Raw genomic sequence first — 27,118 nt, 5'->3', positions numbered from 1 at the left:
AATTGAATATTTTTCTTCTACATCATTTAAAAAAAAACCGACTTTACCAAGCAAAAGAGAAACATTTTCATATTCTCCAATTTTTACAACATTTTACGTATTTTTTTACTTTGTAATCACGAATAATGCAATAAATATTTGTTAATCAGTTACTTCACACCAGTGGTATTGAAAGTTGCCTCCACTATTCTGGGGGCGTTGAGAGTCTTCAAGTGGAAACTAGTATAATTTTTAAGAGGTTTGAAGTACACTAAAATGCTAACCGCATTTCAAAATCACCCCGATGCATGGGTGTTAAACTAAGAACCAAAAAAGTGAACTTTATCGCTTTTGCAGTTTAGTTAGAACAAATGATGTGCATAAAATGAAATTTGCATGGAGCCATCAGGCAGATCAAGGAACAATTTTAGTCCGATGTTTTGTTTCCGAAACTTTTTTTGGGACCAGCCAACTCTACATTCAGTTGGAAAATTTGTAGGGTACTTATTTTTCACTAGTTTATAATGTTCACTAGTTTATGATTTTTTGCGCTCTCTTTATTAGAATTGTAGCTGTAATTAAGCATCTTTTTTCACCTGAGAATAACAGCTGAATTCATCATTCTTGTCTTTTATTTCTATCATCAAAACTGTAGTACCTTCTCTTATCTCACCGGGAAAATTGTTTGCACATGTGACTCTTATCAAGTGGGTCGGTTCGAAGAACGCAATCTGCCCAGCCATAGGTTTAAGCCTTCTTGGGGCGCCTCAACCTCCAATATTATGATCGTAAATTTATCATTAACTTAGGGTTAGCTTCGTAAATGGGTAATTTGGATTAGATAAAAAAAAAAGAAATGCAATAGCATTGTGTAGGGCTCAATGAAAGATTATGTTATCAGTCTGACGATTTATACGATTGATACTAAAAATCACAAAAAGTTGAAGAAAAGTTAAAATCTCAAAGCAAGTTTAATTTCTTTAAAAATAAACATAAATCCAGTTCACAACGTTAGTTTCAATCGTCCAAAAAACTTAGACAAGTTAACGACCTGAAATAAATCGGGCAGGCAACAATACATATTATTTCTCTATCCGGTGTGAATTCAATTTATAAGTGAAGGCACACGACCAGGCGGCAATTTAGAACACACCCATAAATAAGCGGCACTAGTTAGTGGCAGTCCGTAACTAAGACCTGTGTAAGTAGTTATTTGTGTCACGGGGAGGCAATTCTCAGCCACCAGGTCTAACACATAGAATCAGTACGGAGGGCATCTTTTCTTGAATGGGCCAGAAAAAAAAGTGGAAGGAAGGGGTCGCAACGAGACGGCTGTAATCAATAAGAATCTCGCCTGCAAATAAATATAGCAAAAAATAGCTGGCAGACTCTTGCTAGAGGCTTACGTAACTAATGACCGGTTGCAGAATTTGCTGGACTGTGACCTAGGCCATAAAACTGTCATTAGGGCGGGTGGTTTAAAATGTTTTTTTTTGCGCTACTAAGTAGTTGAGATGATTCGGCACTTACCATGAGGAGTATAGCTCTGAATCTAGATCAAGTTTTAAAAATTTCAAGAAACTTAAACGAATTAACCCTACCTTTAAGTTAAGTTCCTGATCTATAGAGAATAATTCCTTTTTATTTAATTGAAATTGATAGATTGATTTTTTATCATTGAAATGCCTGGGATCAGCAATATCTGACTGATTTACTTCAGTCAATACTCAATAAAAGCTCATGACAGTCGCCTTAAAAAACAAGACCTTTCGGTGGACGTCGATTCTCAGAAATCAAAGTGCCCATGCCCATATCACTACTAATCATTGTGACAAACCCAAAACTGCCCCCTACTAGACGAAGTTCGGTTGACAAGTACAAATTATTGAGCCAAAACCCAAAAGAAGTCACACCGAGCCCTGTTATGATGTGACAGCTGATGAAACCGGATAATGCAAACCGTATGGGACCGATATTTTAAGCTAATTTGATGGATTCAGGAGCGTTGTCGCTCTGTGGGATTGGTCTTATTTGGCGAACGTCAACTGGGAACATGATAACACGGGGTACGTAAGGCTAACGCAAATTAATTTGGAACGAACGATGGATTCTAGAAACTGGCTGCTGGAATTATTGGAATTTGAAAAACTTATTGAAAAAACGCTATGAATAACTTTTGCAAAATAGCCAATTTTTTTGTTCTTGATCAAACATTTGCTAAAAAAAGGTTATCAAAATTACTTTTTAATAAGAAGAAACAATCGAAAAGTTTTTATGAAATTCAAATGCATCGCTGTACTTTTGCTCATGATTTTCAGTTCTTTAAAAAAATATTTTTTGAAAATTTCAAGAATTTTATTTCCATACCTTTTCTGAAGCACACATTTGAACAAAGCTGATTCTACTTTTTTGAAATTTCAATGGACTCTGACTATTCGCATGGTTCTTGTTTACATTCATTCGTTGAGAAACTCTCCCATTCAATAGGTACAATTGAATGATGCCCAAGCGATTTTTTAACATTAAAAAAAACTATCTAATGCGTCTCAATTCAAACTCGTAGTATTTTTAAGCATTTCATTGCCTTCTAATGTGCTTGCAATTTAAAAACTAAATTTTATGTATGTATGTCTATGTAGATAATCTACCATGGGTGCACGGATTCACCGCAGTTTCGTCAACGCATGAGCTAACTTGCATCCTTGAGATTATTATTTCGGCCAATCTTCAATGCAAATCACCACATACCCGACACCATGGCTTCGTGTGAACTGTCATGTAATGAAAATGTTTCGTGTGGGTGTTTGTCTTATTTGTAGAACCAACAAACCGTTTCGCAACCGTTAAAATTCATAACATATTTAGAGTTAAGAATCTACGACAGGTATTCCGCATTCGTGTAGATACCTGCCCAGCTGGCAACTGTTTGTACATTCTTTTATAATATATTCAATCAACGAAATAGTTGTATGATAAAATAATCTTACCTTTTTACCTATCTTACCTCTAGACACTCTCAGCTTACCTATATTCAATCAATGAAATAGTTGTATGGTAAAATTATCTTACCTTTTTACCAATCCTACCTGTTGACACTCTCAGCTTACCTGTAGCTGTAATCGACCTTATTCAATTTCATAACGATTTCAATTTCCATCTGATCGTATTACGTATAATGCTTTAGGGAATCCGCGGAACTCCAAGTATGAACTGTTAACTGCTTCACAAACCTACCGTAATATATGTACTCAAAATAGTGATCACATACATACACTTTTACCATTTCCCATCTTTTTCAATTAAATCCCCGGGAAGAATTTTCACGACGATTTTATCGTTTTTCTTTTTTTTTTGTTCTTCTTCTTATTATTATCATAAGCGAACCAAATATTATTCTCACGAACTTATTAACCTCTTACACTTATTAAAAATAAGACTCGTTTCCAAATTTTAGCTGACTTCATTCTCGTACTTCAATATTGCTCATTAATTTTCTCAGATGGAAACTCTTGCCTTTTTTCGAGATTATTCTACTGCCCTTCAACGTGCACTCCTTAGTAGGTTGTTCACTAGACAGCAAACGCAAAACGAAACCATCACTGAATCCAATGCTCGTTCACAAAGCTACGGCTTGTATCAGAACGTGAATTTTCGAATCTTGTGGTCATCCATTGAAAAATTTTGTACTACTTTCTCTTCTTTTCATCCTCTCTATTCATCGTCACCAGAGGTGCAAATGAACGTTCAGCGCAAACGTCGTCGAGAAAAAGTCGCAAGCTGATTATTTCTTGAAAAGGTTAAGATCAGCTACGACGCCTAACTTGTGGTTGGAAAAAATGAACGCATCGCAACGACGCTGTGGCACGATTGGTTCAAATGACTGCATCTCTTAAGTTCATTCCGATGCTTTGCGAACAGTTCGCCTACTGATTTTAAGGCGACGTCAACCGAAGGATCCGTTCGTTTGAATTCATCGGGGATAAGTTCAAACAACCTTATCGAGATAGGGTCGTTTGAACGTTCAATTGAATGTTCACTTTTGAACGTTCAATTGAATGTTCGTCTGATGCGTTCGGCAGCCTAAGGCAAGACGCCGAGCCGTGTTTGGATGGGATGAATTATTGATATGGTGCATTGCTTGCGTGTGATGTTCGGTCGTCGCTCGACGATAGAGGGTGTCGGGTGTCTTGTAGCGCGCGGACGACTTGGTAAAGAGAATGAGGCGCAGCTACAGTTTCATTTAACGGTGCAATTTTACTGAATAAAATGCAAACCGCCCAACTACGGTTGGGCTTGTAAGGCTTGTAAGAGATTTTTTATTCTTTTTCATTCCATGTTAGGTTCAGAACTGAAGCAAACCGTCAAGACCCGCGAAATTTAATTCAAATTTTCAGATATCAGATTCAGATTTCAGATTTTAGATTTAGATTCCAGATTCAGATTTCAGATTCAGATTTCAGATTCAGATTTCAGATTCAGATTTCAGATTCAGATTTCAGATTCAGATTTCAGATTCAGATTTCAGATTCAGATTTCAGATTCAGATTTCAGATTCAGATTTCAGATTCAGATTTCAGATTCAGATTTCAGATTCAGATTTCAGATTCAGATTTTAGATTCAGATTTCAGATTCAGATTTCAGATTTTAGATTTAGATTCCAGATTCAGATTTCAGATTCAGATTTCAGATTCAGATTTCAGATTCAGATTTCAGATTCAGATTTCAGATTCTGATTTCAGATTCAGATTTCAGATTCAGATTTTAGATTCAGATTTCAGATTCAGATTTCAGATTTTAGATTTAGATTCCAGATTCAGATTTCAGATTCAGATTTCAGATTCAGATTTCAGATTCAGATTTCAGATTCAGATTTCAGATTCAGATTTCAGATTCAGATTTCAGATTAAGATTTCAGATTCAGAATTCAGATTCAGATTTCAGATTCAGATTTCAGATTCAGATTTCAGATTCAGATTTCAGATTCAGATTTCAGATTCAGATTTCAGATTCAGATTTCAGATTCAAATTTCAGATTCAGATTTCAGATTCAGATTTCAGATTCAGATTTCAGATTCAGATTTCAGATTCAGATTTCAGATTCAGATTTCAGATTCAGATTTCAGATTCAGATTTCAGATTCAGATTTCAGATTCAGATTTCAGATTCAGATTTCAGATTCAGATTTCAGATTCAGATTTCAGATTCAGATTTCAGATTCAGATTTCAGATTCAGATTTCAGATTCAGATTTCAGATTCAGATTTCAGATTGGAAATGGACTTCCGCTCATTATGAGTTGATGTTTTACATATATGAGTTTATGTTTAACATATATGAGTTAATGAGTTGATGATTAAATATATTGAGTCCCAAATTCATGGCGTACACCATTTGATTAAGACCCGAAATCAGAAATTTGGAATTCATTTATTGGGGTTAGAATAGAAAAAATGAAAAATTTGGTAATATTTTGTTCACCAGAACTATCACTAAATGTAATGAAATGATTAACTGTTGGTGGTAGATTTTCTAACATGATTTACTTTTCAAATGCCCATTAATTTCCATATTTTTTTCATCCCGATGGAATGAACACTTTAAATGGAAATGACGTTAGGGTTGGTGGCAAAGGGGTATAACTTATACCGTATAAGTAAATTACTTGGTAGCAAATGGGTCTGCACTTATACCCCTTTGGCTCCAAACAAAAAGTAATTTTCAGTAAGCAGGATTTTTTCAACAATATCAAAACATGAGAAAATAGCGAAATAAAATTGTGATTAAAACAGCATATGATGTTTGACAGTCGAAGATTTGTTCTAGATGGTTAACTCAATTTTTTCCATTTTGCACTTATACCCCTTTTGGCTCCAAGGGCCTCAAATATGAATCTAAAATCTTAACCCAAAATCTTAACCTTAATCCTAAAACTGAATGCTTAATATGAAACCTGAATCTGATATCTGAATCAGGGTCTGAAATCTGAAATCTGAATCAAAATATGAATCTGAAATCTGAATCTGAAATCTGAATCTGAAATCTGAATCTGAAATCTGAATCTGAAATCTGAATCTGAAATCTGAATCTGAAATCTGAATCTGAAATCTGAATCTGAAATCTGAATCTGAAATCTGAATCTGAAATCTGAATCTGAAATCTGAATCTGAAATCTGAATCTGAAATCTGAATCTGAAATCTGAATCTGAAATCTGAATCTGAAATCTGAATCTGAAATCTGAAGCTGAAATCTGAATCTGAATCTGAAATCTGAATCTGAAATCTGAATCTGAAATCTGAATCTGAAATCTGAATCTGAAATCTGAATCTGAAATCTGAATCTGAAATCTGAATCTGAAATCTGAATCTGAAATCTGAATCTGAAATCTGAATCTGAAATCTGAATCTGAAATCTGAATCTGAAATCTGAATCTGAAATCTGAATCTGAAATCTGAATCTGAAATCTGAATCTGAAATCTGAATCTGAAATCTGAATCTGAAATCTGAATCTGAAATCTGAATCTGAAATCTGAATCTGAAATCTGAATCTGAAATCTGAATCTGAAATCTGAATCTGAAATCTGAATCTGAAATCTGAATCTGAAATCTGAATCTGAAATCTGAATCTGAAATCTGAATCTGAAATCTGAATCTGAAATCTGAATCTGAAATCTGAATCTGAAATCTGAATCTGAAATCTGAATCTGAAATCTGAATCTGAAATCTGAATCTGAAATCTGAATCTGGAATCTAAATCTAAAATCTGAAATCTGAATCTGAAATCTGAATCTAAAATCTGAATCTGAAATCTGAATCTGAAATCAGAATCTGAAATCTGAATCTGAAATCTGAATCTGAAATCTGAATCTGAAATCTGAATCTGGAATCTAAATCTAAAATCTGAAATCTGAATCTGAAATCTGAATCTAAAATCTGAATCTGAAATCTGAATCTGAAATCTGAATCTGAAATCTGAATCTGAAATCTGAATCTGAAATCTGAATCTGAAATCTGAATCTGAAATCTGAATCTGAAATCTGAATCTGAAATCTGAATCTGAAATCTGAATCTGAAATCTGAATCTGAAATCTGAATCTGAAATCTGAATCTGAAATCTGAATCTGAAATCTGAATCTGAAATCTGAATCTGGAATCTAAATCTAAAATCTGAAATCTGAATCTGATATCTGAAAATTTGAATTAAATTTCGCGGGTCTTGACGGTTTGCTTCAGTTCTGAACCTAACATGGAATGAAAAAGAATAAAAAATCTCTTACAAGCCTTACAAGCCCAACCGTAGTTGGGCGGTTTGCATTTTATTCAGTAAAATTGCACCGTTAAATGAAACTGTAGCTGCGCCTCATTCTCTTTACCAAGTCGTCCGCGCGCTACAAGACACCCGACACCCTCTATCGTCGAGCGACGACCGAACATCACACGCAAGCAATGCACCATATCAATAATTCATCCCATCCAAACACGGCTCGGCGTCTTGCCTTAGGCTGCCGAACGCATCAGACGAACATTCAATTGAACGTTCAAAAGTGAACATTCAATTGAACGTTCAAACGACCCTATCTCGATAAGGTTGTTTGAACTTATCCCCGATGAATTCAAACGAACGGATCCTTCGGTTGACGTCGCCTTAAAATCAGTAGGCGAACTGTTCGCAAAGCATCGGAATGAACTTAAGAGATGCAGTCATTTGAACCAATCGTGCCACAGCGTCGTTGCGATGCGTTCATTTGCAATCAAAAGTCGGCGTGCTATGTTCGCAAGCCGACGCTTCCGAAGATAAAGTTAGTTTGATCTGGTCGGGAAAAAGTCGAACGCTGCATGCAAAATGATGCGATGCTTTGCACCTCTGATCGTCACACTTAAGTTTTTTTTTAACATTCTATCAACAGCTCAGAACCACCCAGCAAACATTTTTGTAGGTATATTTCTCAACAAACTTTGCTATACGTTCCATATACATTATAAAATCATCTTATATAACTCGAAAAAACAGCATTTACGTACTAAAGTGGAGGCAATATACATACATATTTTTAACTTCTGGCTTAAGCGATAAGAGTTGTAAAAATTGGACGATATACAACACCTTTTACCGTACATCCTGACAGTATGCGAGAGAGCGCAAGTTTTGCTCTCAATGCATGCAAACCGTTGCCAGCGACAATATTTGCTGCTTCTCTCATTGGCCAGTTTATCCAAATGGATTCTCTGATTTTTAGAAACCTGCTTGCACTGCTTATCGCAAAGAGAACAACAAGGTTGTTTTCTCATTTGAATCCCGCACGCGGGAGACAAATTTGCAAACAGGACGGACTTTTGTCATATACGAGTCGGTAGACTTTAACTAACCATTTTTACGATAATTTATTTGGTTTGGTAGGAATTACGATTCGCATTAACATTGTTAACGAGTTGAGCTGACATTTCTTATGCGATGTTATGTTTGCTGGGCACGCACCCCTGGGGATAAACAAGGCCTAGGATTTGAATTATTTCTGAGACCAATGCCCCGGCACAGCTCTTCCGCCCTCTTTGAAGCAACCCGAACGCCTAACACCTTAAAACTTAAACATTCATCGAATACACATTACACAAATCATACTTTAACTAGGCCTTCAAAACACATTTTAATTGAAGAAAAATAAAATCCATTCATTGGCTTAAACACTTTCAGGCAGCTTTTTGAATTGCCGAGTTCACTTCTTTATGTTTCATTTTCGGCTAACCAACCACTCGCAATTTAAAAACTAATTTTTATGGAGCAAAAAAATTTTCCGTCATCGGTGAAAAATATTTTCAGAATGCACATTGCCATTTGGACGTGAAAATGAACGTGGAATTTATATTCACCACTCTTGTTCGTTTTCCGTTTTCACGTTCGCTCAGTGCGTTTCACTTCGAGCGGAATGTCAGTGAGCGCGGAAAAAATCTTCCGCAGTGAAAATCGGGGGAATTGGAATAAATCCTATTTTAAAGGGGTTTGAACAAGGAAATCAGTTCAAAAATAATCTTTCAACCATTCCGCATCTATTCCACCTAGTTTCGCAGCCATGAAATACAGCATTGTCGAGTTTATGAAGAATATAAGTATTTTCATTTTCACGTTCGAAAGAACTGTAAATGCAACTTAAGAGATGTACTAGCTGCGATAGACATTGGTTACATATTCGAAATATACCTTTTCCTAAAAGCTATTGATCTTCGTCTATAATTCTTTTTATTGTCGTATTTTCTATCTATCTTCTGTTCTGTTCAAAAAGGAGACCTACATAAGTAAACGATTGTAAATTTACAAAACGAGTTTGGCTCTTTAAAGCCTCAAGGTATGAGCCGTTTCAAATACCAAAATTACAAAAAAATCAATTTTTTCATCCGTTTCTTTTAAACCTGGCTTTTTTCTGATTTCCATTCAGATGAATTTAATCAAGTTTTTGCCTTCAGAATTTTTTCATATAATCGGAGTGGGAGATGAATAACGTTTACTATAGCTTTAATCGTTCCTGAGATATCGCTTCGAGAAAGTGCAGTTCGGATCAAATAGACCCTAACCGCAAAGGAAGGTTAAGAGTAGTTTTCGGCAGTCTCGAATCTTGATATAGATTCACCTCATAAACACTTATTTAACACTAAGCGTACCGACACTTTGTATATACCACTTGTTTCTCAACCGATCTTTAGTTTGGTTTTTTTTTTAATTTCTTTATGTCATGGTCACGGAAAGTGTTTAAAAAAAAGTACAAAAACCGTTTTTTTTTTAAATGGATCAGCCGCCAAAGTTGTTTCAGTCACAATAGGAAATTTTTGAAAAGTGTATTGGAAAGTTGACGTGATTTGTGACATTTTGGCACCTTTAGATTTATAAAACACGAAACACAGAATTCTTGACAAGTATTCAAAGGTAGCTGTTTTTAAGACATTTTTATCAATTTGCGTTTTCTGAGATTAATCTAGCAGCTAAATTCGGCTTTCCACTGGATTCTGAGGTTATCGCAATAAAGCTTTGTGCAAAAGAAAGGCAATTTAATTATATAAATCAAATACATTTTCGTTGTTTTCGACTAAAAACCATTTTCTCTGTGCGGCTGTCGTTTAGATTTCTTCAACCATCTGTAAAAAGTACAAACTACACCGGGAACTTCTGCTGGTCACTTATTCAAACTTTTCCACTGTTTAGTACTAAAATTTAACTTTCATTTAATTCCCAATTTTGATGGACGAAAACGAAAACGCGTGCGTTGCCTAAATGTCATGGCTTACTTGCCCTTAGTTCAGATTCACAAGTCAGATTGAAAAACCAGATTCAATAGGAATATCAGAATTAAAATTACCTACACCCAAAATAATTTTCACTTTAAAAATAAGTGACATCTGTAGTAAATTCTCGCCATACGTAATTTAATTTGAATTTTAAGTGATGGGTCAAGTGAATTCACTTAAGTGACCGGTCAAGTGAATTACACTATGACGTTTGAGTGAAATTTATCTGAGTTTCTAAGTAAGTTTCTAGTTAATTATCTCTTGCGTTTTTAAATAAAAAAACATTTATACAACAGCACTACGATTTCAAATACTTACATTACGTTTTCGCCATAAATTTATGGCGGAAGGAAAATTCCATCGTAATCCCAAGGCAGGTCGGTTACTGCGGATAGTGCGACTAAATCTTCCCTGCTGCAAACCAGAAAATCTGTCCCGTTCAACCCACAAGCTGAAACATGATAACACCTTTAAATAACTTTTTCTTACATCACGTTTAACACAAACTACCGCCAAAATCGCCTATTAAAGAATTGGGAAAATCCAAATCCAGCATAAGCTTTAAACGCTGCTCTTTAGAATTTGCCATTTTAAACTCTGAAAATAAACACAATTACAACCCGACATTCACTTGAAATTCAAGTGATGGGGAAGTGAATATTTTTTCTCACTTCAAATTCAAGTGACGACTGAAGTGAATGTGGATGAATTCACTTGAAATTTAAGTGACTGCCAAGTGAAATGTATATGTCGCACTTGAATGGAAGAAAATCACTGGATCCTTGTTTTTAAGTGAAAAATCATGTATATTTTAAGAGTGAATTTGGGTTCAGTGTATAGGTTAGATTCATGAAATTACATTCACTCCTTGACTCATATTTAAAATTCTGATTTGGAATTGCAAAAATCATATTGAAATTTGGAAACAGATTCAAAATTCAAATTTTGACTTCCTTTTCAAAGTTCAGATTCAGAAATCATATTCAAAATTCAGATTTAGATTCCGCTCGTAAATAATTTGTACAATTAAGGGAAAAATGTTGAGATGACTGTTTCGTTGAGAATTTTTTTTTTCTACAGATCTGTACAAATTCTAGAAAAAGTGAAATTTTCACATTGGCTCAAAAGAACTAAAAAACCTTTAAAATTTCAAGAACAAGTTAACCGGACTTTTTTTAGCTGAATTGTTCAAATTGTGGAGCAAAACGATGAATAAATGCCAATTTCATTGGATTCGTTCCAAAAGTTTATGGAAACCTGTCAATGTGAAGCAAAAAAGCTTCGACGTCTTTTAAAGACGTCGAAGCATTTGTCATAATTTCATACCGGCTCATAGTGTTTTGGGAAACAATTGTTGAAATTTAAGAGCATAACATTATTTTTCTTTAATCTCCATGATTTTACATTAAAAAACTAGTATGATAAATACTGGTTAAGTCATCATTTTGAACCGGAAAAAACCTGTGAAAACCCGGGAAAAACATTGGAATTTCAAAATGAAAAATCGCTAGCAACCCTTTTAATTTTAGTTCAATTTGACTTCCTTCAACTTTTTAAAGATGACTGTTATAAAAGTTCTTGGTACCTTTTAAAACTTTGACTTTTTAACTTTGTAGGTATCGTTCCAAAATCTGAATTGTTATTCCTTTTTTTTTTTCATTTTAATTTATATCTCGTATTTTAATTATTTCGTTCTATTATTTGTATTCCATTTTCCAGTAAATAATTAAACTTTTAAGTTTTAGTGTTAAGTTTTTAATCAAAACATCCAAGGGAGTTTTTCTTTCCTCTTTTGAAATTTTTATGAAAAACGGTGCTCGTGTTTGAATAATATTTTGTTGTAGCAAATATGCAAAACTTTTTCATTACAAGATATAAAATATTCACATAAAAAATAATAAAATCTTTTCTTCCTATTTGCTTTGCAGGAAATTGTGGCCAGCCACCAGGAGCTACGATGTCCCGAGTGTCGAGTGCTGGTAGACGTCAAAATCGACGAACTACCGCCGAATGTGCTGCTGATGCGGATTTTGGAAGGTGAGTCTGATTGATTTTATTATCATAATTTCTCCAATTTATTAGATAAAATTTACCTCATAACTTAGTAAATACTAAATTAGAAATATTTAAATTGTGGCCATCTTATCGAACCGTAACCGTAACTCGTCTTTATCCCCCCGAATCCATTTGTTATCTTTCCATGCGTGTTCGTCATCTACAAAAAACCCCCGATGCTCGCTGTCCGGTGGTGGCGCATCCAGGCATGAAAACAGCTGAGCTGAATAACCAAAACACAAACATCAACAAAGCCGCTCGGACGGGAGTCGGAGGAGTAGCTGGGGGTGGCGTTACAGGAGGAATCGGAGGAGCTGCAAACATCTTCAATCTCCAGCACCTCCACCATCATCAGAACCATCCAAGCATAGCTTTCCAAGGTTCTTCTCAGCTGCAACAGCAACATCAATTACTACTCCTGCAACAGCAACAACACCAACAACAACAACAACAGCAGCAGCAGCCGCAATTGCAACATGCCAAAAACCACCCCCACTACCAACAGCAGCAGCAACAACAACAGCAACATGGTGGAAGTGGAGGCGTCGGTGGAATCCAGAATCCACAACAACAGCAACCGCAAGGTCAACATGCAACCGTGGGGCGGATTATTGCAACCGGTGGCAACAATGCACTGGATCTGTCGAAAATCCCACACGCGAAAGCATTCTACGACTTCGCCTCCAGTGAAACCAGGTAGGTTCATAAATTAACCTAGACGCGTAGAATGTAAACTTGGTTGGGCTAGCTAGACTGGATCGACCGAAAAAATACTTACTTGCTGGGTACGCTGCCCAGTTGTTGACATGTTCCCTATTTTAACCAGTCTGCATCTTACATCCTGTTTATGACGCGAATGTCATTTTTACTCGAAGTGAGTGCTAATAGTGCTGTCCCATCTAAAATCGGGTACCTACTTGACCGGCTCTTTTCACAGCGTGGTCACTTATTCAAGAAAGTTGGGAAAAAGTTGGGATAAAATCCATCGGGGTAATGGATACACATATTTCAGTGCCATTTACGCTCGAGAATAACTGGAAAATGTGAAATTAACACTCAAACCATGTTCTGGAAACTTAAACCCGAAACTATGACCAACTCAAACATGAAAAAGATATGGCTCCAGTTCATTTCTTACCGAGAAATAGTTTGTAAAAACATGAGAGTTTTCTGTTTGAATTTCTTTGTAGTCTTTGATATCCCAAGTAACAATTTACAACACAATTTTACGCCAACCTTCACAGCTTGCTTAGGACTTTTTCCTAATTCTATAAGCTAATTCTATAAGCTATAATAAAACATAAAACAGAATAGTTTTATTCGACCTTATAGACAAAGCTTTGAGAAACCCTTCAGAGCTCTCTTAAGACTATCTACAGTTCTTTTAAAACAATGTCAAGAAATCTGATAGGAATTTTACTGTGGGAGCTGTGAAATCTGATAGATATTTTACTGTGGGAGCTTTCTGTTCCGTTTTTTTTTTTCTCGTGTTATCACTTACTCTCCCAAGCATTTGGTGATTGGTGAAGATTTCATTTCAATTATTTTAAAAATATTTTCATTTTCAATATATCTCAGCATGAAACTTCCTGGTATATATTTCTGGTGAAATATAAGCATCAAAACATAAGCGCGCCTCAAAGAAAAGTAATGTTGACCAGATTTTAAGAATTTTTTTAAACTAAAAAATTATAATTTAAGTTACATATTAATTTGCTCAAATAATGCAATTTTTGTTTTGCATTGAAATTCATTACCTATAAAACAAATAGTACCGCAACATTGTCAAATTTGTTGAAAATGTCTAGTTTTTAGTATTCTAATATTATTTCCAGCAAGATGGCTTCAGTAATTTCGATCGAATTTTACAATCAACATGGCGTTCAGTAAGTTAATATTGAAAATCTTAAGGCAGTTGTAAAATTGATTTATGCCGGTTAGAAAAATATTGTAATAAAACAATTTCAATAAACAGTTTTAAAATGGTTTTAAGAGACCTTGAATCACAGCTTCGTTTGACATTTCTCTAAACGGAATACACGCTCATAATGGATTTATCCATTTTCGAGAGAAGTTTTTCGCAAATAAATGAGAATATTTCGATTTGTTGCTTGGCAGAAGCGATTCATGCAACTTTTTGTTTTGTTACCTTTTGACTATGATTAGAGAATGGTCAATTATCTTTTAATAACAAGTAGGTATTAATTGTTATCAAATAATCTCAGACTGTTTTGGAATAGATCATTTTTTGTCATAAAAGTCGTCAAACGACGATTAATGAAGCGTAATAGAACGTTCAGCAAACAATTATAGAAATTGAGAAATACATTGCCTGAATCGTGAACAGTTGTATGGGAAAATTTTTCTGCAAACAGTATGCTAACGGTTTAGGATGCGCTATTTATTAATGATATGCAACATATCAAACTATAACGGTTATTGTTGCAATTGAAAGCGGTAAAACGATGTTATAAAACGTTTTGCTTACGATAATTAGAACTGCGTTATGCTTTAAATAAATCGTTATTTTCAATGATCGGCCAATACTAGTGGTTTTCATTCTGTCTATGTCATCTGAAACTTGTTGAGACTGATGAAAGCTTAGAATGAGCATTTTCGTTTGTGGTGAAGCTCAATTTCTCCGTCTTTGCTGAGGAGAAGCCGGTGGCTGCAGTCTTCTAGAAATGTTCAAGGGGTTGCTTATCCGGAAAGAATTTTATTAACTCTGGATTGGAAGACGTTAATATAGATTAACATCGAGAGACATAGATGGATAAGTAAAACAAGTAGTTTATTCGGCGTACTTGTAAATTAACTGTCTTATAACTTTTTTCTTGTCGAATCACAAAAAACGTTTATTCACAGTGTGCTTTTATTCGAACCCTAAGAATTGAGCGAATAATTTGTTTTTACTTTTCAGATGTGTTAGTTTAGATCAGTGGTTTTCAAAGTGGTCCCTACCGCCCCCTTGGGGGCGTTGAGAGCTTCCAGGGGGGCAGTGAGCTCAATTTTGAAATTTGGGGGGCGCACACAGGGGTAAATGAACCTAATAAGCGATCAAAATTATTTGCGCACAAACGGTAAACGATAGACATTTGATGTCTTCGCAACATTTTTATATTTTTTGATGATCTATCAAATTCTTGAAAGAAAAAAGTGATTTTTTCACCTGGAAGGGAGATAAAAAAATTATTTCTTGAAATAATTAGCTTAGCGTCTTGATGTCTTCACAAAAGTTGTAGATCTTATTATTTTAAGCAACTTTGTTGAAGACATCATAAAGATCGCATGAAATTCAAAAAAGTTACGAGCATTTAAAAAATAACGAGAATTTTAACAAGTAATTTTGAGTTTTTATTTAATATCTTTTTAAGTATACGATTTACAAACTTGGTATATTTGAGAAAGTTGTTCAAATTGTTAAAACACACAATTTTGTAGAACATTTTAAATACATATTTCAACTAAGAAAGGAGATATACTGCAAAATATCCAAAATAATGCATTTTTTCTGTAAGTTATAACCTTAAGAGTTCGGACGAGTTCGGATAATTTTTTGAGTGGATTTTGTTGATCAAGTTATTGGCTTTCCATTGATATATAAATAAAACATTAGTTTTGAATAGATTTTCTGCAAACTAGCAATCAATAATGAGCTTTTTCCTTTAGAAACACTTAAAATTCGAAGAAAAAAAACCTCAATTTTTCCTGTTTTAAGAGGAAAAAGCTCATTTTTGATTGCTTGTTTGAACAAAATCTATTCAAAACTAATGTTTAATGTATATATCAATGGAAAGCCAATAACTTGACCAACAAAACCCACTTAAAAAATTATCCGAACTCTTAAGGTTATAACTTACTGAAAAAATGCATTATTTTGGATATTTTGCAGTATATCTCCTTTCTTAGTTGAAATATATATTTGAAATGTTCTACAAAACTTTGTGTTTTAACAATTTGAACAACTTTCTCAAATATACCAGGTTTGAAAATCGTGTACTTAAAAAGATATTAAATAAACACTCAAAATTACTTGTTAAAATTTTCGTTATTTTTTAAATGCTCGTAACTTTTTTGAATTTCATGCGATCTTTATGATGTCTTCAACAAAGTTGCTTAAAATAATAAGATCTACAACTTTTGTGAAGACATCAAGACGCTAAGCTAATTATTTCAAGAAATAATTTTTTTATCTCCCTTCCAGGTGAAAAAATCACTTTTTTCTTTCAAGAATTTGATAGATCATCAAAAAATATAAAAATGTTGCGAAGACATCAAATGTCTATCGTTTACCGTTTGTGCGCAAATAATTTTGATCGCTTATTAGGTTCATTTACCCCTGTGTGGGGCGTTGGAAGAGCTCAGGGGGCGGTGAGGTCGTAATTCACATTTTCACATATCACGAAACAACGTAGATTTGGAAACAATTAAATTCAATGCAAAACAATGAAATTTCATTACAGATCATCAGGTCAGGTTTAAAACTAAAATATCGATAATTTCACAGACCTGGATACACATTTTTTTTCTAGTATTCAATTTTTTTTTCAAAAAATGTATCTAAAAGATTTTTAAATATTGTCACAGATTTTGTGTACCCTCTACATGTTGATCATGTTTTGTATGGTTAATTCGGGTTATACTAAATAAGATTAATTTTAGATGGAAAGGCTTGATAATTTTTAATGTCTTAAAAAACTGATAAACAGAAAAAAACCTTCGAAAAAATCTGTGTAAAAGAGTGTTATAGCATAACTTATACGTGATTTAGTGATAGCTCTTCTGAAAGAAAATTTGAAAAAAAAATGTTTTTTAGGTAAGAGCATTTTTATTTTAAGTTCTTACTTGTTCATCTTTATTTCAATTGTACCGTTTACAATCGATAAACTTTTAATCTATTCAGTTATCATTAACATTTCTGGAATTCAGTTAGGCCGGAACAAATTTCAAATCCTTCTTTTGTCACTCGGAGTTGGAACATCGCGAGGGGGGGGACAATAAAAAATAATGTGAAAAACAAATAAATGGAAATAAATTTCACGAAAACTTGTATGCAACAGAGTTGTATACAATATCATTACACAAAACCTAAAAAACAAGTAATTTTTCATCAAAAAATTCAATAAAATCAAGAATACAAAAGGTGAAATAACTTCCATCTTCCAAAATTGGTTTTCTTTGCCTTGTAATGTTCTGGATTCTTGAATTTTTTCTCTAAATTTACATTAAATACTTGAAACTTTATTTATTTCCCCCTTCGGGTTTTTGGAAATTTCGAAGGGGGGGGGGGGGGGGGGTGACAAAAGAAGAAATTGATATTTGTTCCAGCCTTATTAAAATCTAATTTAATCATGAAGAGCATATGAAGCAGGGTGGCCAACGAGTTTCTAAATATTTTCAAATTCCCGGTATTTTCCCGGTTTTCCCGAATGAGATTTTATGGTTTTCCCTGTTTCAAGATGTGCAAATAAATATGTTTATCAGGTGTTTTGACCAAAAATAAAAAAAAAATTTTGCAAGTTGGACGTAAAAGTATGAGAGTACATATTTTTTTTTAGTTAGATCTTGAAACTCAAAGGTTATCCAGAGTATGGTGATGGTAATACGGTAAGAAAATAATTTTAGTTGTCCTAACCTTAAACAAAATTGTTACCTTCTTTTCAGTTTTTCACACCATCTTCGTCTATTATAAAGGAAAATACTTCATTTTCATTATTAACATGAGATAAATTATAGTTTTGATATGATATACATATATAATACTTTTAACATTTCAAGTCGAAATACTGAATTTTACTGTAGAAATCTTGCTTCTAAATTCTGAAATTTGAAACATAATCATGCGCGATAAATTTCGTATTGAATAACTTAATTTCAAGTTTGAATTCAAATTTCTGACGCTAATTTTATTTTCGGAATAAGAAATCAAAATTGATTTTCTACCTTGACTATTGATTGATATTCTAATATTTTTCTTTTAAAGTTCTCTTATTTAATTTTTGGCATTTCGGCGAGTTATGATAATTCAAGGTAGAATATTTAAAAAGAACATGAAAGTATTATAGGTGGAAAGATCAAAGCTAGAGCGCTTTAGGTAGAAGAAATTGAATAGTTGGTAAAAATGTGAGCAGGGCTTTTGTTTTGTGAACAGCTTTTGAACTACTTGCGTGATTCTTTGCCGCGCGCCGTTTCACTGTTGATAGGAAGCGATGAAGAAACCTTTCGCATTCCTACCCACATTGAAACACGGACGGGTCGAACACATGAGATTGTGTCCGACCGGGCAAAAAATCACCCAAGCAGCGCTCACATGTGCTGTTCTATTGCTAAGCCAATTCTATCGATGCGTGCTACTTTTTTAGGTACATCGGATGGTTGCTACTTTTTGTTTCGCATATTATCCATCCGATGCCTTACTTTTTTGCCAAATGCATAGTGGTGAATTGTGTTGTAATTTTTGTTATCCCATTTCCCCCCTTCTTTAGCCAAGTGATTCTGTTATCTTATTTTAATCGCCGCCGCCTGTTCTCTAAACAGATTCTGGTAAACCTTATTCATGCCAAGCAATCTGAAATTTTATTTCGATTCTCATATTGAATTATTTTTTTTATTGTATACCTTTAAATTTTATTTTAGAATGCGCTGAGTTCTAGATGCCTGAATCTATTTACCTAAATTCTGATAAATTCATCTAAATCCTAAGTCTGAATTTCCAGTGTTATCCCAAAAATCCATGTTTTTATTCAATTTTTCAATTTGAAATCCTACTGGTTTAATTAAAAAATGTATACAGGAATCACACATAAATTTGGTAGTTTGTTACACCTTCTGCCTTCTGTGCGTTAACTAATTAACTAAATATAATGGTGGCATTGGATTTTATTTTTTTGTTTCCGGAATTTTTTCTGTATAGAAAAATTCCCGATTCTCAAAAGTTGAAATTGAAAGTCAAATTAGAATAAAATATTTTCGAATCCAAATAAAATAAGTACTTCGAGGTTATGTCGTTTGTCAGAAATTTGATGTTTAATTTTTGAACTTACGCTTTGATAGTTTAAGGCAATTTTGAGGGTGTTAGTATATTTAAAACAAACAAAGAAACAAGACGAAAGAAACGGTTGAGAAAAAAAAACCGTTCGATTTTGGCAACATTCGATTTTGGCAACACAAAATGTACGGGCGTGTTGCCAAAATCAAACGGGGTCTGTAATTGTTCTACAAATTTTACATTAAATTAATTGTTTGCTGGAGGTTTGAAGCAAAAGCTTTCAAGTTTTTATGTTTGGTCATTTTTCATATATTTTTCGAAAATTTGCACTTTTCTTTCGGACGAAATAGTATGTTAAAAATATTCTAAAATTCTGAAAAATCACGAACTATAGTTTAAAATATGAAGAATCGTTTGACAATATAAAATTAAAATCGACCATTTTTTACACTTACCTTTTACACCTACCACTTTGGCTCTGAGGGTCTCGTATAGATTTGAATGAATTTTGTGTTGAGTCTTACAACAACAAAAAGCCAAATGCTAATGGTTTTTCAACGATCCAGATTATCATTATTTTAAGATTTTCTAAAAAATTGCCCAGGGGGGCCTTGAGCTCAAAAATTTTGCAAAAGGGGGCGGTGATTGAAAAAGGTTTGAAAACCACTGGTTTAGATCATTTTGATAGCCCGTTTTTCTCAATTTTGAGTGATAATCCTTTCAAAACAGGTAATGCTATCTCAAAAATAGGTAAAAAAAATTAAGCGTGTATACGTTCTTCTCGATTGTCAAATCATCTGTCACTTATACCTTATTTGTTTATGCCGAGTGGTGCACTAGTGTTGCACTGGTGCACCACTAGGTGCTGTCAAACTGTTTGTTTATTCGGACGGTGTTGCACTGGTTTTGACCTGGTGGAGTTTTGCTTACGGACACAGTGGGCCAGGAACCACACTTTTGCGGTCAAAATTGACTGCAGGCCAGAGGCTTCGTTGTAGCTCATTGGTGTCTTCGACAAAGTTACTCGACTATATTTGCGCTATCTATTGATGGATTTGAATTAGTTATATTTTTCTCCGCAAGGTGGCGCCAAAATCTAACTTTTTACAGAAGCAAGATACAGGCATGGTTTCTTCTACAAACTTGTTTATTATACCTTTTACATCAACTTTATAGAACATTGTTAAGCTCTATGTTGTGTACTTAACTTGCAAAAATAATAATTTAAGAAAACCTTGCAAAAAAATGGTTTTTTTCACCTATTTTTGTGTTTAGCTATACAATACCTCAAATTTCCACAGTATTCGATTGGAATAGACTTAAAGAGATATTCTAGTGGAAAACTTATTCGTTTCGCCGATTTTTTCTGTCAAAATTGCAAAAAATTGGTTAAAATTATACATTTTTCAAATTGCAATAGCTTGCTTGCGAGCAGTTTGGCGCACCTCATTTTTCAAGAAGTGACAGCTGTGATTATGATCTAAATTCATGTAGAAAATGTCGGTGGGTTCTCGTGGGTTCCTTGCCAAATGATTTAATAAAGTTGGTAAGTTTTCAATACAAATCAACATATTTTAAGACCTTTTTCAAAGAAAACATCCACATTACTCGTAGAAAAGTCGAATTTTCGTCGTTTTATTATTGCTTTAGTCCATTGCGATGCTTAACTAAGCGATTAAGCACATTTGGTTAAATTTATTTAAAAAAATAAAAAATAATTTAAAACTATTTTTATTTAAATTAATTTTTGAAATTTTTTATTTTTTTTTTCTAATTAGATTAAAAGTGCGAAAAATGTGCTGAATTATTTATTCAAGCAGCAACTCCAATAATTGAACGATGAAAATTCGACTTTGCTACGAGAAATTCGGATGTTTTCTTTGAAAAATGTCTTAAAATATGTTGATTTGTATTGAAAACTTACCAACTTTATTAAATCATTTGGCAAGGAACCCACGAGAACCCACCGACATTTTTTACATGAATTTAGATCATAATCACAGCTGTCACTTCTTGAAAAATGAGGTGCGCCAAACTGCTCGCAAGCAAGTTATTGCAATTTGAAAAATGTATAATTTTAACCAATTTTTTGCAATTTTGACAGAAAAAAATCGGCGAAACGAATAAGTTTTCCACTAGAATATCTCATTTAAGTCTATTCCAATCGAATACTGTGGAAATTTGAGGTATTGTATAGCTAAACACAAAAATAGGTGAAAAAACCATTTTTTTGCAAGGTTTCCTTAAATTATTATTTTTGCAAGTTAAGTACACAACATAGAGCTCAACAATGTTCTATAAAGTTGATGTAAAAGGTATAATGAACAAGTTTGTAGAAGAAACCATGCCTGTATCTTGCTTCTGTGAAAAGTTAGATTTTGGCGCCACCTTGCGGAGAAAAATAGAACTAATTCAAATCCATCAATAGATAGCGCAAATATAGTCGAGTAACTTTGTCGAAGACACCAATGAGCTACAACGAAGCCTCTGGCCTGCAGTCAATTTTGACCGCAAAAGTGTGGTTCCTGGCCCACTGTGGGACGGTGGCCCACCGATAATTTTGCTAGTGTTGCGAGAGAGCGTGTGAGTGAGTGAGGTAGCAATACACTGGCGACGATTTGTGTTTGTTTTTGTCGGGTACTGTGGAACACTGATCAAGGGGAGAAAACAAATACGGTATTAGTTTTATCATGCCCAAGGTTTCTTGATACACTAGGTTCTCCGACTTTCATAGTAAGTAGGCGTGGAGTGAGCGGGGCTCTCAATGAGTTTGTTTATTTTTTGCTCAGCTTTTCGGTGGTTTTTTTCCTGTTGGGGAGAGCGTTGAGTTTACCTCGCGTTATTATTTTTACTCTGCTATGCTACTTGAAACCCCTGCACTATTGATTGAAGTTGCAGTTGTTTACCGGTAGCACTGCGAGCACACACATAACTAGGTAGGATCTCCAAGTGCATTCTAAGTTCCCTTGAAAAGATCCATCCACATTGCATGTGCTGCATCATTGAGGCGTACAATTCCAAGGTATACACGGCTAGCATTTCACTAATGCTAAAACCGCCAACCTTCATCATACTATGTGTGCCAGGTTATGTCACGACCGGGATTCGATCTCATGATCGTTGGCTTAGAAGACAAGGATGCTATCCTCTAGGCCACGATCTGCTGGCTTTTTTCGGTGGTTTGTCGGTAAACAAACTTCATGAGTTCCACATAGTTGCGTAGCCTACATAGCCAAAATGGCTGAATCGGGAATTCGATATTCGGTAACACCTCCTGAATATATACTCACCTTGATCATGCCTACATTCACCACTGACCATACTGACTGGACACTCGATTTCGTTTTCTGGATAATTTTTCCAACAGTACGCAATGTCGATTCCAGAGTGCGCATCGATCGATTTGAAGAAATGCTATCCCAGTTAGGAAATGCCACCCAACTTTAAAAATAAAACACGCAATTTCTACGATAAAATCGGGCTAAACAGAACCATTTTTCCTACAGGGCATTTTTTGTCAAATTTTTCATGTTCGCCACCTACCGTCGGTATTGCGAATCTGCAAAATCAACAAACAACAACAACAACAACAACAAATTAGACAGAAAATGGTTGAATGTTTGTTCTAAGTGCCATGTCAGTGTGGTCAGTGCATTGGTCCAATAAAACAGTTTTTCAACATGGCTTGAACGCTAGTTTAAAAAGCGCATTCAGCTCATTATTAAAACTGGTACTAAAGCTCTAATGAAAACAGGAAAGTATGTGTTTTATTGAAGTTTAAGCAATACTTTTGCAACTTTTTTACAACACTCTTAAGATAGTGTTTTATTCAAGTTTTAGCAAAACTTTCAGGGCTCATTTAAAACACACGATAAATGAAGCATTTCACATGTTCCAATAGAACCGTTTTAAAAATTGGATGCCATGGAAAAGTCTTCATAAAACAATATTAAAACTCAAGAAAGTCAGTTGACTTAATCTGTGTTACTTGGGATGTCGACTTCCATTTAACCTGTATCTTATTTTTTGTTTATGTAACGAAATCTCTTAGTCAAAATTGATGATAAGGAGTGTATTCGAAAAAATTCAACACTTTGTTTTGTGATAGCTTCTGAATGCATGGATGGAAAATGATAGAATTTTCAGCGAATCTACCTTATTATGTACCTAATGTTAACATGTGGAAATTTTTGTGACGATCTGTTAAGTGGTTTCTGAGATAGCTTAAAATGAACAAGCTCGTTGGCCGAAATGACCAAAATTTTGAACATGATCGTCGAAAATTCAGGTAAGTCCCAGTGGAAGACCTTAAAACTGCTGGAAATCAAGTTTTTGACTAAAACTCTTATGGTCAGGACTTGTGAGTGGTTTTATCAAGCGCTATCAAATAATTTCAATAGGGTTTGTGATAAAAAAGATAAATTTTTCAAACTGGTCAGTCATAGCTGACTAATAAACAGGCCTGACTTCATTTCTACAAGGTAAAAAAAGCTGCCTAACGGTGAAATAAACAAAATACGGTGGTAGAAACGTGCGCAAAATATTAGGACCACTAGCAGGGAGATTTTTTTTTTAAATTTCGCGATGAACAGCAAAAGGAATTCCTTAAATCTTAACCCGATGTCTAGTAGGTACTAGTGCCATTACGCTAAAACTGTGGTAAAGTGAAAAAAATCAAAGAAGGACAATCAGCTTAATTTGTCCTAACTTCGACCAAATTAAAAATTTTGAGATTTTTTGAAGGTCAAGCTTCAGTAAACATAAAACGTATTCAAAAAAAGCCTGTTTTTTGTTTAAACAAAGGGGGGTTTATAGCATGGCCGAAGGAAAGGGGCGGAGGGGGTTTGGGGATTAATCCCCCCCCCCCCCCCCCCCCCCATAAGGTTCCAAAAATGCCAAGCGAAATGTTCTTCTCTAAACTCAAAATTTCAAATTCCTAATAAAATTTTGATGAACTACTAAAATGATTCAAAAGTATAGATAATAATCTCAGCTTAGAACTAAAGTCAAAAACTTAGAACTGAAGCCGGAATCAGATTTCCCAGATTTTGCCCTATTTTGTTCAATTTATTTGCAAAATGAAACGAAAATTTGAATTGATTCATAAGTATTTTGCTTCCAAATTTTTGAGCAAATTTTATCAAAATTAACATGAACGAATTTTTGAAAACTTAAAATATGGTTTAAAATTGACTGATGTGTTTTGGTATAAAGTACAGATTTCCAAGTGCTTTTCTTCATTATTTTTATTAAATTATTTCCATAATGGCGGATGTTGGAGAAAATAACCCATTCGGTCCATATATTGCTAGAAAAAAAACTGGTATGCTTAGGTTAGAATAGATCCGGATTTTGTAGTTCCAAATTTGCTTATGCACATGAAAAATCCGATGTTTCTGATCAGATTCCGGATTCTTTATCCAGTTTTTTTTGTTGTTGTTGAAATCCAGTTTGGATCATCATTGGGAAAAAAAACCTTGGTTTTGCATTTTAAACTTCGACTATATGCATTTTCCAAATTCAAAACTCATCATTTCGGAATGTGAAACAAAAAAAATTGCAACTATTACAACATTTCAAATTTTATTTTTTTGCAAAATTGTTATTAAAAAAAGTTTTATAATGGTGATCTAGAATTAAAAAATCCGGAATAGTTTAATCGTTCGCAATTTTTATTTAGATTTACAAATTCAATTTCAAATAAACAACTGAAGAAAAAACTCAGGCGGAATTTCACAATCTTTATAAGTGATTTCTTGTTAAAGGTTTTGATACAAATTTCGCTTTTTAATTCATAACTAAAAGAAATTATTATCTGAAACTCAGATTCGGAATTTAGATTTTGAACTCAGGTTCAAACGGCAGGATTCAAATCCGGAATTCGAATAAAAAAATCAGATTCAGTTTCAGCTCGAAGTTAAATTTAAAATAATAATGATAAACATATCACTGTGAGAAATATCAATGTGAAGAGCTTTTTAATCGAATGTTCCAAACTATATACCAATTCAACAAGAGCACGAATAACTGATGAACACTTGGAAAACTATTAGGTAGCAATGAAACAACATTAATCGAGATATCAATTTTTAAATACATTTTTTTGAATGATTATAGCAATTACTAATTCAGTGAAATACCATTAATTTAATTTGAATAACACAACTGAACAAGTTGTAATTCTGAGTCTTATGAAAGTTATGGCTTATCAAATTCGAAAAATAATTTTTGAAATTGCTAATTTTTTTCAATACGATTTAACCAAATATTGTTCATTGAGCACCGGAAAATGTTTGTGATTGCTTAAGGGTAAATAAAAATTGTTAGAATTACAAATCTGTAGGAATTAGAAATTTTCCAAAAAAAATGCCAGATTCGTTTTGTTTTTTTATTAATTTTTCTGCATGTCTTCTTTAATATTTCATTCATTATTAGACAATTTCTTTAAAAATCTAGGATGTTTCTTACAACTTTTAAATGTGTTATTATAATTTCGATTCAATAAATATATTTAAAACATATTTAAAAAATGAAATTAAAAAAAAATATTTTGGCCACCCATGCTCTAGCCGTTTAGGTCCCTTTAAGTCTGAATTAAATAATTCGGTGAAGGGTAATACTTTCATAAAAAAACGAAATCAAAACCTTTTCTCCTGCTGCTGCTAATCGAATCAATTTATACTGATTCATATTTTTAATTTTGTTTACTTAGTGACATCAGCTTTAAGAAGGGTGACATCGTGATCCTCAAGAAAAAGATCGACCACAACTGGTGCATCGGTGAGGTGAACGGCAAGGAAGGTGCCGTCCCGCTGAACCACCTGCAGGTTGTAATTCCGCTGCCATACCCCCAGTGCAAAGCTCTGTTCGATTTCAGCATGGGCCCGAACGACGAGGAAGGTTGTCTGACGTTCAAGAAGGGCGCCCTGATCCATGTGCTGCGACGGGTCGATCAGAACTGGGCCGAGGGTCGTATCGGGGATAAAATCGGAATCTTTCCGATTTCCTTCGTTGAGATGAACTTCCTCGGAAAGCAGTTGATGGATTCTGCTTTGAAACAGTAGGTTTATTTTGATAGTTTTTCGGAAAATATTCTAAAGTATTTCTCTTATAGATTGCTAGCTAACAATTCGAACAACCGAACTGTTCCGCCGACGCCCTTCGATTTGAACGGCAGCGATACGACGACAAGCTCTAGTGTAACGACTAGTCCCAATACGTCTAACAGTACAACCAGTTCGACATCTAGTACGGCTCCCAGTAGTCCAACGTCCCAGTTTCTTACCGCTGCAGCGGCAGCTACAACAGCCACTCCAGCTTCCGGGCCTGGAAGCAAGGATCCAAAAGAGAAACGACATTCATTGACCAGTTTTCTAGCGAGCTCTAGCGGTCCGAGTGCTGCCGTAGGCGGTTCGCTTCTTCAACCCAACAGGTATAAGAAATAAAATTCTTTATTTTAAAGATTTCTCAAATTAAATCGTAAATCATCTTTCTCTTAGACACAGCCATGAGATACTCAGCACGCCCGATTCCGAGTTGCCATCACAGTCCCAACCAGCAGTCAATGCTAGCAGTAGTAACTCAAGTGCAGCTGCAGCTTCACCTGCTGCAGCTAACGAATCCCAACCACCACCTCCTTCTGCAGCCGGAAACTTCCATGGTAAATCCGGAAAATCAGCTAGTCAGCTGTACCATCAGCATCCTCACCTGCCTGCCACCTACATCGCCCTGTATCCCTACAAACCGCAGAAGCCGGACGAACTGGAGCTCAAAAAAGGATGTAAGTTCATTTTTTTTATTGTAGCGACCCACGACACTCCCCC

The 27,118-nt window shown here is 34.5% G+C and overlaps 1 protein-coding gene across 3 annotated transcripts in view; it reads left to right on the top strand.

Annotated features, from left to right (window-relative positions):
- Positions 1-27,118, top strand: part of LOC129742544 (E3 ubiquitin-protein ligase SH3RF3-like) — an 80,763-nt gene that overhangs the window by 39,360 nt on the left and 14,285 nt on the right. For all 3 annotated transcript variants that reach the window (XM_055734452.1, XM_055734453.1, XM_055734454.1), the window contains exons 3-7: positions 12,181-12,289; positions 12,514-13,003; positions 26,008-26,355; positions 26,410-26,727; positions 26,795-27,075. In XM_055734452.1, coding sequence (XP_055590427.1) covers positions 12,181-12,289; positions 12,514-13,003; positions 26,008-26,355; positions 26,410-26,727; positions 26,795-27,075 — 1,546 coding nt within the window. The remainder of the gene's footprint in view (positions 1-12,180; positions 12,290-12,513; positions 13,004-26,007; positions 26,356-26,409; positions 26,728-26,794; positions 27,076-27,118) is intronic.

This window comes from Uranotaenia lowii, chromosome 2 (genome assembly GCF_029784155.1).
Source record: "Uranotaenia lowii strain MFRU-FL chromosome 2, ASM2978415v1, whole genome shotgun sequence".
In the NCBI taxonomy this organism is placed as follows: domain Eukaryota; kingdom Metazoa; phylum Arthropoda; class Insecta; order Diptera; family Culicidae; genus Uranotaenia; species Uranotaenia lowii.
Note: the sequence above shows the minus strand (reverse complement) of the source record. Positions and strands in the feature narration are given on the sequence as shown.